At 44.7% G+C, this 12,274-nt stretch overlaps 1 protein-coding gene across 1 annotated transcript in view; it reads right to left on the minus strand.

Annotated features, from left to right (window-relative positions):
* Positions 1–12,274, minus strand: part of LOC143813699 (septin-2A) — a 105,964-nt gene that overhangs the window by 75,640 nt on the left and 18,050 nt on the right. Inside the window, exons 2-5 of the mRNA XM_077293403.1 lie at positions 6,811–6,862; positions 5,831–5,930; positions 4,154–4,240; positions 70–193 (exon numbers count right to left, since the gene is read on the minus strand). Of these exons, the coding sequence (XP_077149518.1) occupies positions 70–193; positions 4,154–4,240; positions 5,831–5,930; positions 6,811–6,837 (338 nt within the window). The 5' untranslated portion in view covers positions 6,838–6,862. The remainder of the gene's footprint in view (positions 1–69; positions 194–4,153; positions 4,241–5,830; positions 5,931–6,810; positions 6,863–12,274) is intronic.

Below are 12,274 nucleotides of genomic sequence, written 5' to 3' on the forward strand. Positions count from 1 at the left end.
TTGATAGTGGTTGACCTTAAAAAAACCATTATGCAGCATACAATAAACGTATATTCAACCTTGACTTACCAATCTTGGCTGTTAATGGCATCCCCGTAGCCCGGAGTATCTACAACAGTTAGGCGAAGTTTCACTCCACGTTCCTCAATCTCAACGGTGGAAGCTTCAATCTGAACCGTTCTTTCAATTTTCTCTAGCGAATAAAAAAAAAGGGGGTAAAATTTTACAGTTATATACTGTATCTGCAACTAACTATATTGCACTGCGAACAGCATAACACATATTACAAAAGGGAACTATACAGATCTAGAAATGTACTTAGGAGTTACAAATGGCCTCAAACAGGAGAAAAGTAGCAAAACTTGGAAGCACCTTTATTTGAAATGGGTTGTCCGCCAGCTCTTTTCATCTGATCCAACATGTGGAGTGGATGGACACTGCTGACCACAACAGTTACCGAGGTAAGCCTCCGCCGCCCAGTTTGGTTGTGTCTAATTAACCCCTTCACCCCCGGAGCTTTTTCCGTTTTTCCATTTTCGTTTTTCGCTACCCTCCTTCCCAGAGCCATAACTTTTTTATTTTTCCGTCAATTTGGCCATGTGAGGGCTTATTTTTTGCGGGACGAGTTGTACTTTTGAACGACATCATTGGTTTTAGCATGTCGTGTACTAGAAAACGGGAAAAAAATTCCAAGTGCAGTGAAATTGCAAAAAAAGTGCAATCCCACACTTGTTTTTTGCTTGCCTATTTTGCTAGGTTCACTAAATGCTAAAACTGACCTGCCATTATGATTCTCCAGGTCACTACGAGTTTATAGACACCTAACATGACTAGGTTATTTTTCACCTAAGTGGTGAAAAAAAATTCCAAACTTTGCAAAAAACAAAACAAAACAAAATTGCGCCATTTTCCGATACTCGTAGCGTCTCCATTTTTCGTGATCTGGGGTCAGGTGAGGGCTTATTTTTTGCGTGCCGAGCTGGCGTTTTTAATGATAGCATTTTGGTGTAGATACGTTCTTTTGATCGCCCGTTATTGCATTTTAATGCAATGTCGTGGCGACCAAAAAAACGTAAATCTGGCGTTTCGAATTTTTTTCTCATTACGCCATTTAGCGATCAGGTTAATGCTTTTTTTTAATTGATAGATCGGGCGATTCTGAACGCGGCGATACCAAATATGTGTAGGTTGGGTTTTTTTTAAATTGATTTATTTTGATTGGGGCGAAAGGGGGGTGATTTAAACTTTTATATTTTTTTTATTTTTTTCACATTTTTAAAAACTTTTTTTTTTTACTTTTGCCATGCTTCTATAGCCTCCATGGGAGGCTAGAAGCAGGCACAGCCCGATCGGCTCTGCTATGCAGCAGTGATCATAAGATCGCTGCTACACAGCAGATTTGCAGGTGTGCTGTGAGCGCCGACCACAGGGGGGCGCTCACAGCCACCGGCAATCAGTAACCATAGAGGTCTCAAGGACCTCTATGGTTACCTTCCTGACACATCGCCGACCCCCGATCATGTGACGGGGGTCGGCGATGCGCTCATATCCGGCCGCACGGCCGGATGCGGTAGTTAAATGCCGCTGTCTGAGTTTGACAGCGGCATTTAACTAGTTAATAGCGGCGGGTGATCGCGATTTCACCCGCCGCTATTGCGCGCACATGTCAGCTGTAAAAAACAGCTGACATGTCGCGACTTTGATGTGCGCTCACCGCCGGAGCGCACATCAAAGCGGGGGTCCCGACATGTGACGTACTATACCGTCACATGTCGGGAAGGGGTTAATAGGACATCAAGTGGTTTCCTTGCCAATTGTGCCACATCATACAGGTCCTTCTCAAAAAATTAGCATATAGTGTTAAATTTCATTATTTACCATAATGTAATGATTACAATTAAACTTTCATATATTATAGATTCATTATCCACCAACTGAAATTTGTCAGGTCTTTTATTGTTTTAATACTGATGATTTTGGCCTACAGCTCCTGATAACCCAAAAAACCTGTCTCAATAAATTAGCATATTTCAACCGTCCAATCAAATAAAAGTGTTTTTTAATAACAAACAAAAAAACCATCAAATAATAATGTTCAGTTATGCACTCAATACTTGGTCGGGAATCCTTTGGCAGAAATGACTGCTTCAATGCGGCGTGGCATGGAGGCAATCAGCCTGTGACACTGCTGAGATGTTATGGAGGCCCAGGATGCTTCAATAGCGGCCTTAAGCTCATCCAGAGTGTTGGGTCTTGCGTCTCTCAACTTTCTCTTCACAATATCCCACAGATTCTCTATGGGGTTCAGGTCAGGAGAGTTGGCAGGCCAATTGAGCACAGTAATACCATGGTCAGTAAACCATTTACCAGTGGTTTTGGCACTGTGAGCAGGTGCCAGGAAGCATGAAGTGCTCCAAAATCTCCTGATAGCTAGCTGCATTGACCCTGCCCTTGATGAAACACAGTGGACCAACACCAGCAGCTGACATGGCACCCCACACCATCACTGACTGGGTACTTGACACTGGACTTCAGGCATTTTGGCATTTCCTTCTCCCCAGTCTTCCTCCAGACTCTGGCACCTTGATTTCCGAATGACATGCAAAATTTGCTTTCATCAGAAAAAAGTACTTGGGACCACTTAGCAACAGTCCAGTGCTGCTTCTCTGTAGCCCAGGTCAGGCGCTTCTGCCGCTGTTTATGGTTCAAAAGTGGCTTTACCTGGGGAATGCGGCACCTGTAGCCCATTTCCTGCACACGCCTGTGCACGGTGGCTCTGGATGTTTCCACACCAGACTCAGTCCACTGCTTCCTCAGGTTCCCCAAGGTCTGGAATCGGTCCTTCTCCACAATCTTCCTCAGGGTCCGGTCACCTCTTCTCGTTGTACAGCGTTTTCTGCCACATTGTTTCCTTCCAACAGACTTACCATTGAGGTGCCTTGATACAGCACTCTGGGAACAGCCTATTTGTTGAGAAATTTCTTTCTGGGTCTTACCCTCTTGCTTGAGGGTGTCAATGATGGCCTTCTTGACATCTGTCAGGTCGCTAGTCTTACCCATGATGGGGGTTTTGAGTAATGAACCAGGCAGGGAGTTTTTAAAAGCCTCAGGTATCTTTTGCATGTGTTTAGAGTTAATTAGTTGATTCAGAAGATTAGGGTAATAGGTCGTTTAGAGAACCTTTTCTTGATATGCTAATTTATTGAGACAGGTTTTTTGGGTTATCAGGAGTTGTAGGCCAAAATCATCAGTATTAAAACAATAAAAGACCTGACAAATTTCAGTTGGTGGATAATGAATCTATAATATATGAAAGTTTAATTGTAATCATTACATTATGGTAAATAATGAAATTTAACAGTATATGCTAATTTTTTGAGAAGGACCTGTATAGCAGTTTCTCCACGGCCAAAAATATAACCTGTCCACTGGATAGAACTGGGCTTCTCAAACTCTTTCTACTGAGACTCAACAGACCGACCAAATTAATGCTGGTGTTTATATAATTGTTAGTGGAAGTCCATATTTGCATTAAAACATATTCCTCAATTTGTCTTTTTGTGTCTCCTGAACCCAGTATAAAATGTATAAGTAGCACAAAATAAGTCAATTATGTTATTAAACTAGACTAGAACTTACTTTAACTTACTTTAACTTACTTCACGTACAGATAGATAAATTACAAAGCTTCGTCTACTCGCAGCAATCTTAATGACGGGTAGCACACAGACTGGGCACGGATGCCATCCAGAATTCACAGACTCATAGTTTTGTACTGGTAGTTTTCATTCGTGATGCCAGTAAAAAAAATGCAAAACTACCAGCCATGGAAAGAATTTCAAAATTTAACAAAATGTTTAAGTTTTATTTGTATACTAAACTAAGTAATTACATAAAAGGAACATTTCCCAACTTCATTGGGAGGACGTTGTAGTTAATGCTTATCCAGCGAAACAGGGTAAAGTTTTTACACTACTAATACAATAAATATTAGTACAAAGTTTTCCATACATGTGCACATCCTGTATGTTTCCTTGTAACAGAAAGACACAGGTGAAACTAGTAAGAGGCACAACTGTAAGAGTAGAGAGGATGCCAAATCAGGGAAGGAGCGATGCATGCCGTAACCAGGATGACAAATGTCAGCAAGTACCTGCGGCTCCGGGTATATATCGCTCAGGATACAGATCAGTAAGGAACAAACTATTGATCAACGTAGATTTCCCCAATCCGGACTCTCCTGCAAGCAAAGATGGGTATTCCATGTAAACATGTGTTACCATATATTATACAACATGAAAAATATGAACACTTAAAAAGAATCTGCCATGTGTTACATGCACCCTTATCTGTGGTACATAGCATCAGATTAATATATAGCCGTGTATTGTTCACACGACCATATTATTGGCCAGATCGCTGTCAGATCAAGGATATTCAATGGGACACTGCAGAAGAGTAATTCTTTTCACTGACCGAATCTGCATGGGGAAAAAAAAAAAAAAACCTCACAGCAAGCACTAATTTCTAACGTAAACCAGATGAGATTCACCCATTTAATTCTGTGAATGTGTAAAAAATAAAATACAATCAGATGCCATATGTAGCCACTGTACAGCATCGCATTGCAATTCTGTAGATAACTAATAGCTGCTGCTGAAAATAATGGATTGTATACAGACTGCACATGGATGATGAATCCCACGATTATTTCTACACTTGTGTGAACCTTAACGTGTATTTTACCCATGTAAACCTCTGCTCATTCTATGGTTAGGAGTCCAGTGGGTGGTCCTAATCAGTGATTGCTAGCCTTCCTTGTATGGCTGTGCAAACAGATAGCCGTGAGTTACCAAGTAGGACCGCCCACTGGACTTCTAATTAGAAGTCCAGTGGACGGTCCTGTAGAATGAGTAGTGATGTAAATGAATAAAGTCAAAGATATCCTGATTATCTACCCAGAAACCTACATAGCAATCTGTTCAGCATCTCCTTTAATAAAAAATGCTGCCCATAGATTATACAGCATATCTAAACCTTAGGTTGCTTTCACACATCAGGTTTTAGCCGTCAGGCACAATCCGGTGAATTTTGAAAAAAAACGGATCTGTTTTTTTCTCATAGAGTTGTATTAGCGCCAGATGGCCTAACGTTTCATCCGTTTTTTGACGGATCCGTCCAAAATTAGTTTTCTGCCGGACGCAGAAAACATACTGAGGAACCTTTTTTTCTGTCCGACGAAAAAATGCACAGCGACAGTTCTGGCGATAAACGGATGAAACCTGAGGTGAAATGAGTGAATCCGGCTACCAATTCCATTTTTTTTTTTTTTACACTGAGCATGCCCCGTAGCTGCATTTTCCATTCTGGAGCTTGCTGTCACTCTCTCTCTCTCTTTTTATCCCTGGATTAAATTAAAAAAAAAACAAAACGGATCCAGCAGAAAAAAACAAAACGGATCTGTCACATCAGTTTTTCAAAATTTTTGCCGGCTCCGTTTTTGTAAAATTCGCTGGGATTGTGCCCGACGGTAAAAAACTGATGTGTGAAAGTAGCCTTATTCGTAGATCAATAAAACTAACACAAAACGAACAAGGAATAACGACAGATTTGAAGTCAAAACTTATTGTCGAACGAAAAAAAGTCATAAAATTAACCCCCTCCCCTAATTTTCAATTACTAAAATAGCTACATTTATACATGAAATATGCTAAAATTGGACAGGGTGGGTACAAAGCAGCCTAAAAGGTCAATGATTATGTCAGAATTACAGCAAATGAAGGAAAAAGTCACAATAGGAGAAAAGTTATAAAAAGGTTATACAACTTACCAACCACCATAAGGGTAAATTCAAAACCTTTCTTTACAGATTTCCTATGGACCTGGTTGGGCAAGTTTGCAAATCCCACATAGCCGGCAGAGTCTGAAAACTAGGAAAATGACAGCATTGTGAGAAGCAAAATTTTTATTATATTATTATTTGTCACCAATAAAGTGTTCCAGACAAATGAATGTAAGGGCCATTCCTTTCCACTGAAACTTGTGGTAATAGCTGCCATAAGCTAAGAAAGGTGTAATAGAAAATACTTCACCGATTTCCTGCCACTTATGTTCCGATCATGCCCAGGTTGCCCACTAGTCTCTACATCCTAGTTGAGGCTCAACATACCGAAAATGGCGGAGCCGGAATGTCTTAGTAATCATTGGCCACACAGCGATTGGCTGAGGGTCATTTCCTGTGTGTCGATACAGGAAGAGGAAGTAGGAGACAATATAGAAGGGGGGTGATGGTCTAAGGGAGGGGAGTAACCCGGGTTATGAAATAGACGTGTGCAAGTTAACACAGGGATAGAGACGGCAAGTGGAGGGAAAAAATAAATAAATTTAAAAAAGCTCACCTCTAGGCCACCCAGCTACCTCGCCACATCTCTGGCATCTTCACTATAGGCCAGGCCTTCTGGTCGCATCCAGGCCTCAGAGGTGATTGTTGTAGATTGGGGTGCCAAGGTGTTCTTCCTTTACACACAGTGACTACTGACCCATGGATGTCTCTAAGTCCTGGCCTATAGTGAGGAGGCTGTAGATGCAGCATGCGACACTGGAAATAAGAGGACTGCCGAAGGGGGGGGGGACAATGAGGTATTAGTTTTTGTGGGTTTTTTTTTTTTACATTTTTTTGTTCCGAACTAGGAGCCATAAATAATTGTATGGGTTCTTTTATTTAGTCAAAATATTCTGAGCCACTGGTTAAAAATTGGACCTTCCACAAAACCTCTTTAGGGTGCATGGGTCTATTACAACAGCACATACCTTAACCTTCTCTCCAGTTTGAGACATGCTGTATTACTTTGAAGTAGGGGACCTAGAAACAAACATTGACACCAAGTTTTCAGCGTATGATCAAGACATATGAATGTATACAAACATGTCTAAAAAAGCCTCAGTAGAAGAAGAAACTCTAAAGATGTGCAAGCACAGATCAGTAAAGATGGATGTACATATGTTGACTCCGAAACATTCAAATAACATCGAAGAACCTCATCTATAATATAACGCTGGGAGCGTCACTCTGTCCGAAGCCTTTATAGACTGCGCAAGCGCCGGCGCAGTCTGGACCCCACAGAGTGACGCTCCCAGGAGATCGCAGTATGCGTAAGCACTGAACGCACACCGCGATCTCCAACGGAGAAGCACGGACGAGCCAGGAGGGTGAGTATGCGATATTTACCTGTCCCGCTGCGCGCTGCTCTGTCCTGTCCTCCACATCCTCTGCCTGTGACGTTCAGTTCAGAGGGCACGATGACGCGCTTAATGCGCGCCGCCCTCTGACTGAACAGTGACAGTCACAGCCAGAGGATGTGGAGGACAGGACAGAGCAGCGCGCATCAATGGAACGCCGGGACAGGAAAATATAGCAAGTGCCGGGGGCCTGAGCTAGCGGCGACTCCGGCACCTGACCCCCACAGCGCGCCGGTGTCCCCGCCTGCTCAGGCCCCCAGCACAGCCACGCACAGCCGCCCGCACTCACACCAGCCGCCCGCACTCACCACAGCCACGCACAGCCGCCCGCACTCAGCACAGCCGCCCGCACTCAGCACAGCCGCCCGCACTCAGCACAGCCGCCCGCACTCAGCACAGCCGCCCGCACTCAGCACAGCCGCCCGCACTCAGCACAGCCGCCCGCACTCAGCACAGCCGCCCGCACTCAGCACAGCCGCCCGCACTCAGCACAGCCGGAGAGAGAAAGATGGGAGCAACATATGGCAGAATGGAAACAGGAACAGGCAGAATGGGTGCAGCACATTACAGCAGAATGGGGGCGCAGGATGGGAGCAGCACATGATAGAATGGGGGCACGGGATGGGAGCAGCACATGACAGAATGGGGGCGCGGGATGGGAGCAGCACATGACAGAATGATTGCGCACGATGGGAGCAGCACATGACAGAATAGGGGAACACACATGACAGGATGGGGGTGCAGGATGGGAGCACATGACAGGATGGGAGCAGCACATGACAGAATGGGGGCACACATGACAGGATGGGGGTGTAGGATGGAGCAGTATATGACAGGATGGGGGCGCAGGATGTGAGCACATGACAGGATGGGGACGCAGGATAGAGCAGCACATGATAGGATGGGGGCGCAGGATAGAGCAGCACATGATAGGATGGGGGCGCAGGATAGAGCAGCACATGATAGGATGGGGGCGCAGGATAGAGCAGCACATGATAGGATGGGGGCGCAGGATAGAGCAGCACATGACAGGATGGGGGCGCAGGATGGAGCAGCACATGACAGGATGGGAGAGCAAGATGGGAGCAGCACATACCAGGATGGAGACCATATACCAATATAAATGCTCGCCACCCGGGCGTAGAACGGGTTCAATAGCTAGTTTAGCACATAAGCTCATGGGAGTCTTAAGAATTCTTGTTAATCCAGTTCATTGCCTGGATGTCTTCAACCTGACCTCCGGCTCCATGCCTTCTCTAGTCCCAGATTACACAGCAAGAAACCATTTACTTCACTGTGCTATACCTCGTCTTCAGCCCTATTCTACTACAGTAGAGTGGAGTACTGTATTTACAATGTGTGTGCTCTGACCCTGCCCCGTCACTCTAATCTCTGACCTTGTATGCCTGAATTTCGGTGATCCTGTACCCGATATGAATATTTGCTCCCCTTCTTCAGCCAAAACAGAGAAAAGACAAGCAAATTACATTTTAATGAACAGAATCTTAAAAACAGCATAGACATAATGAATAAAAATGTGGCAATTTACATTTAGATTACAATTTTGTAAAACGTTTCTATAGGAAAAACAACAATCATTTCTACAAGTGCTCCAGGCATTTTTCCTAAAACTATTGCTTTAAGAAAAATACCACCGCAATGGTCCATCATTACAAAATGTACATAAAATATTATTTTACTCTCCTGAAGTCTGGACTTCTAATCCTCTAATGGGTTTCGGAACCTCAATACATTCCAAATCCCCCCAAGAGATCAGAAGATATAAACATCTAGTTCAGCAACAGATTATAATAATATCGTGCTCCTGTGGGGTTTCTCACATTGTGGGGTCGGCAGTATGTCAGAGATAAAGGATAAAGAAAAGCCACCTCCCCACTAAAAAAATAAAAATATACATCAATATAAATCATACCTCTGTCCAACAGGGGACGGGTTTGCACTGATGTTACATGACTATACGTATTGTTTTATTATATTTCTTGCACTAATCTACTTAAAGGGAACCTGTCACCCCCAAAATCGAAGATGAGCTAAGCCCACCGGCATCAGGGGCTTATCTACAGCATACTGTAATGCTATAGATAAGCCCCCGATGTATCCTGAAAGATAAAAAAGAGGTTAGATTATACTCACCTGGGCGGGTGGTCCGATCCGATCCGATGGGCGTCGCGGTCCGGGGCCTCCCATCTTCTTACGATGACGTCCTCTTCTGGTCTTCACACTGCGGCTCCAGCGCAGGTGTACTTTGTCTGCCGGGCCTTTCTGACCTTTCTCGGCACCTGCGCGCTGCAGTACTTTACGCTGCCCTCAACAGGGCAGACAAAGTACGCCTGCGCCGGAGCCGCAGCGTGAAGACAAGAAGAGGACATCATCGTAAGAAGATGGGAGGTCCCTGGACAGGGACGCCCATCGGACCCGGACCGCAGCGGGACCGCCCCTGGGTGAGTGTAATATAACCTCTTTTTCTCATCTTTCAGGATACATCGGGGGCTTATCTACAGTATTCCAGAATGCTGTAGATAAGCCCCTGATGCCGGTGGGCTTAGCTCACCTTCGATTTTGGGGGTGACAGGTTCGCTTTAATGCTCATTACACCATTATAAACCAACATGAATAGTTTTCTAGAATGTGAAATTGTAACACAATGCTGATAAAAGGCACCAACACAATAGTCTTCATTATACTTGTATCTGACTATAAGAAACCAAAGACAAACATAAAGATTGTATACTCTGCAGTAAACAAATAAGTAGCAATAGTGTATGAAAATAATAGACAGTACTTAGTTAACATGTTTTTTATCAAAAAAATGCGGAAGGCATCCCATCACTCCAGGGTGACCGTAATTGGGATGGTCCTAACGAATATCAAAAATCTTACTGTTTGTTAAGTGACATGCATGTGGATAAGGGCTGAGAAGGACTGGGCCCAGCTAGTGGGCACACAGCCATGGGAGACAACATCAATAATGCTCAGCTCAAAGGCCACAACTTTATATGCACATGATGCAAACAGACTGAAAAAACCCATGCATGAAGCTCTTTTTAGGCTTCAAAACCTGCCAGAAAAAGCGCCCAGAAAACGGTCAAAAGAATGAACAATGTAAAAACAAATTGGTATTATCATATGTTCTGGTGTCTTTTAAATGGTTAAGGTTTCTAACGATGCCAAGCAGATGCCAAGCAGTTAAGGCGTGACCTGACCGTTCTTCAGGAGTCTTCTTCTCTGAAGACTATGAATAGCTTACAATAAAAGCTAATGGGAAGGCTCAAAAGCATCCTTCTTACCACATTGACAGCGTTTTTGCTTGAAAAACTGCTAGCATTTTTTTAATTGTACAAATTTAAAAAAAGGGGGTCCAGGAAAACACCAGCATTCAAAAATCAGTCAGTGAAAAACAGGAAACGAAAAAAAAAAAAAGCTAAAAAAGATGCTTCTGGAAAATAAACAAAAAAAAAAAAAAAAACAACATTTCCTCAAGTGTCTTCCTCTTGAAAAACTCAGCGAGTTCACCTGCCAGAGAAAGATGTTGAGTAATTCTCTGCTAGGCATATTGATACCAAGGGAGAAGACCACACCTGAAAGACTTGTTTTGAGGTATCACATGATGTACCTCCAACATGGTCTAATAATGCAATGCAGCCTAAAGACACGCTCCAAGAGAAACCTAAAGCCCCTGTCACACTAAGCGAGGTCGCTAGCGAGATCGCTGCTGAGTCACAAGTTTTGTGACGCAACAGCGACCTCAGTAGCGATCTCGCTATGTTTGACACGTACCAGCGACCCGGCCCCTGCTGTGAGATCGCTGGTCGTGTCGGAATGGCCTGGACCTTTTTTTGATCGTTGAGGTCCCGCTGACATCGCTGAATCGGTGTGTGTGACACGGATTCAGCGATGTCTTCACTGGTAACCAGGGTAAACACCCGGTTACTAAGCGCAGGGCCGCGCTTAGTAACCCGATGTTTACCCTGGTTACCATTGTAAATGTAAAAAAACCACCAAACACTACATACTCACATTCCGGTGTCCGTCAGGTCCCTTGCCGTCTGCTTCCCGCACTGACTGACTGCCGGCCGTAAAGTGAAAGCACAGCACAGCGGTGACGTCACCGCTCTGCTGTTAGGGCCGGCACTCAGTCAGTGCAGGAAGCGGACGCCGGGGGACGCGAAGGTGAGTATGTACTGTTTGTTTTTTTACATTTTACACTGGTAACCAGGGTAATCATCGGGTTACTAAGCGCGGCCCTGCGCTTAGCAACCCGATGTTTACCCTGGTTACCCAGGGACCTCGGCATCGTTGATCGCTGGAGAGCTGTCGGTGTGACAGCTCCCCAGCGACCACACAGCGACTAAACAGCGACGCTGCAGCGATCGGCATTGTTGTCTGTATCGCTGCAGCGTCTCTAAAGGTACCGTCACACTAAGCGACGCTGCAGCGATACAGACAACGATGCCGATCGCTGCAGCGTCGCTGTTTGGTCGCTGGAGAGCTGTCACACAGACCGCTCTCCAGCGACCAACGATGCCGAGGTCCCTGGGTAACCAGGGTAAACATCGGGTTGCTAAGCGCAGGGCCGCGCTTAGTAACCCGATGTTTACCCTGGTTACCAGTGTAAAATGTAAAAAAACAAACACTACATACTCACCTTCGCGTCCCCCGGCGTCCGCTTCCTGCACTGACTGAGTGCCGGCCCTAACAGCAGAGCGGTGACGTCACCACTGTGCTGTGCTTTCACTTTACGGCCGGCGCTCAGTCAGTGTGGGAAGCGGACGCCGGGGAACGCGAAGGTGAGTATGTACTGTTTGTTTTTTTACATTTTACACTGGTAACCAGGGTAAACATCGGGTTACTAAGCGCGGCCCTGCGCTTAGTAACCCGATATTTACCCTGGTTACCATTGTAAAACATCGCTGGCATCGTTGCTTTTGCTGTCAAACACAACGATACACGGCGATCTGACGACCAAATAAAGTTCGGAACTTTAATCAACGACCAGCGATATCACAGCAGGATC

Source organism: Ranitomeya variabilis, chromosome 1 (genome assembly GCF_051348905.1).
Source record: "Ranitomeya variabilis isolate aRanVar5 chromosome 1, aRanVar5.hap1, whole genome shotgun sequence".
Lineage (NCBI taxonomy): Eukaryota > Metazoa > Chordata > Amphibia > Anura > Dendrobatidae > Ranitomeya > Ranitomeya variabilis.